General features: G+C 38.4%; 1 protein-coding gene across 1 annotated transcript; it reads right to left on the bottom strand.

The window, feature by feature from the left end:
• Positions 1-990: 990 nt before the first annotated feature.
• On the bottom strand, positions 991-1,473 carry LOC139198068 (uncharacterized). Its single transcript, XM_070826323.1, has 2 exons — positions 1,188-1,473; positions 991-1,124 (listed from the first exon to the last, which is right to left on the bottom strand). Exons 1-2 carry the CDS (start codon positions 1,471-1,473, stop codon positions 991-993), a joined length of 420 nt encoding a protein of 139 aa, XP_070682424.1.

Raw genomic sequence — 1,473 nt, 5'->3', positions numbered from 1 at the left:
AGGCTAGGTAAGGATAATGTGGGTTAACAAACAACATAGGCTAAACAAGGCTCAACGAGGTTAAACCTACAAAAACAACTGCATGGAATGAAGGCTTTTTGGCTGTGGTGGTAACTACTAACTTCATCTTGAATATGTGTTATGCAATTCAATAACATGTTTTGAATGAAATTGGCATGAGTTCTAGCATTTGGAACTAAATGATGAAACGCCCTCTAAGTAGCAACCAAGCAAGGAATAATGAGATCATGCAACGACTTTAGAAAACAATAACGTACAGATTTTAACTCTCCAAATAAACGTTTAGGCTCAAGTCTCACAAGGTTGTAGCGTTTGTTCGAGTTCCTTCCTTCAAGCATGTTACAAAAACTAATTTTTTTTCCTTTATGATTACATGTGAATTCATAAGTTATAACCATAACCAAGCATAAACAAAGAGTAAATCAAACTTTCATCCATGTTAATCATTCTCTTTAACAGCCATGCAATTACAAACCGAATCTTCATCATTGTATTGGAAGGTACCCTAAGACACAAACACACACCCACAAACAAATCAAACACAACTCTTTTTGGTTTTTTTCAAAACAATTTTTCAATTTTTTCTGGGATTTTCGGATTTTTAGAACAACAAATACTAAAACACATCAAAACAGCCTAAAACACCTAAAAACAGCAAGGAACAACATTTGAAATTATGGGTGATAAAACCCTACGAATTTGTATCAAAACACTTTGGTTACCCCCCCCACACTTAAATCAAACATTGTCCTCAATGTTTCAAGCATAAACTAACACAAATAACCAACAAGCAAAGAAAACAGCAACTAAACAATCTAAATGGCAGAAACGAAATAACAACAAAGAGAAGGGTTTAGGAACGCAAATCTGGAATTTGAGTGCTCTCTAGGTCTTCCTTTGTCGACTGCATGGGTTGCCTCCCAAGTAGCGCTTTCTTTAACATCGTGCAGCCCGATGATGCCACATTGATCAACCTTCATGGGAACCCACGGCATAATGGGTTGTCTTCTCCACATCATGTGCTACAAAGCTCTCGTAGTAAGGCTTCAAGCGATGCCCATTCACCTTGAACTCTTGACCTGTTTTGAAACTACGAACTTGGACTGCACCATGAGGAAAAACATCAGTAATAACAAAGGGTCCAATCCAACGTGAACGTAACTTACCCGGAAATAGACGAAGACGAGAATTAAACAACAACACTTTTTGTCCAATAGAGAAGGACTTGGTGCAAATCATCTTGTCATGAAAGGTTTTCGTCTTTTCCTTGTAAAGGCGAGCATTCTCGTAAGCTTCATTCCGTATTTCCTCAAGTTCATTCAATTGTAGCTTACGGTGAAGTCCCGCCTCATCTACATCCATGTTGAACTTCCTCACGGCCCAATGAGCCTTATGCTCCAACTCCACAGGTAAGTGACATGGTTTACCATACACAAGCCGAAAGGAGGACAT

Source organism: Malus domestica, chromosome 08, assembly GCF_042453785.1.
Source record: "Malus domestica chromosome 08, GDT2T_hap1".
NCBI classification, from domain to species: Eukaryota; Viridiplantae; Streptophyta; class Magnoliopsida; order Rosales; family Rosaceae; genus Malus; species Malus domestica.
This window is presented reverse-complemented; position numbering and strand designations above follow the sequence as displayed.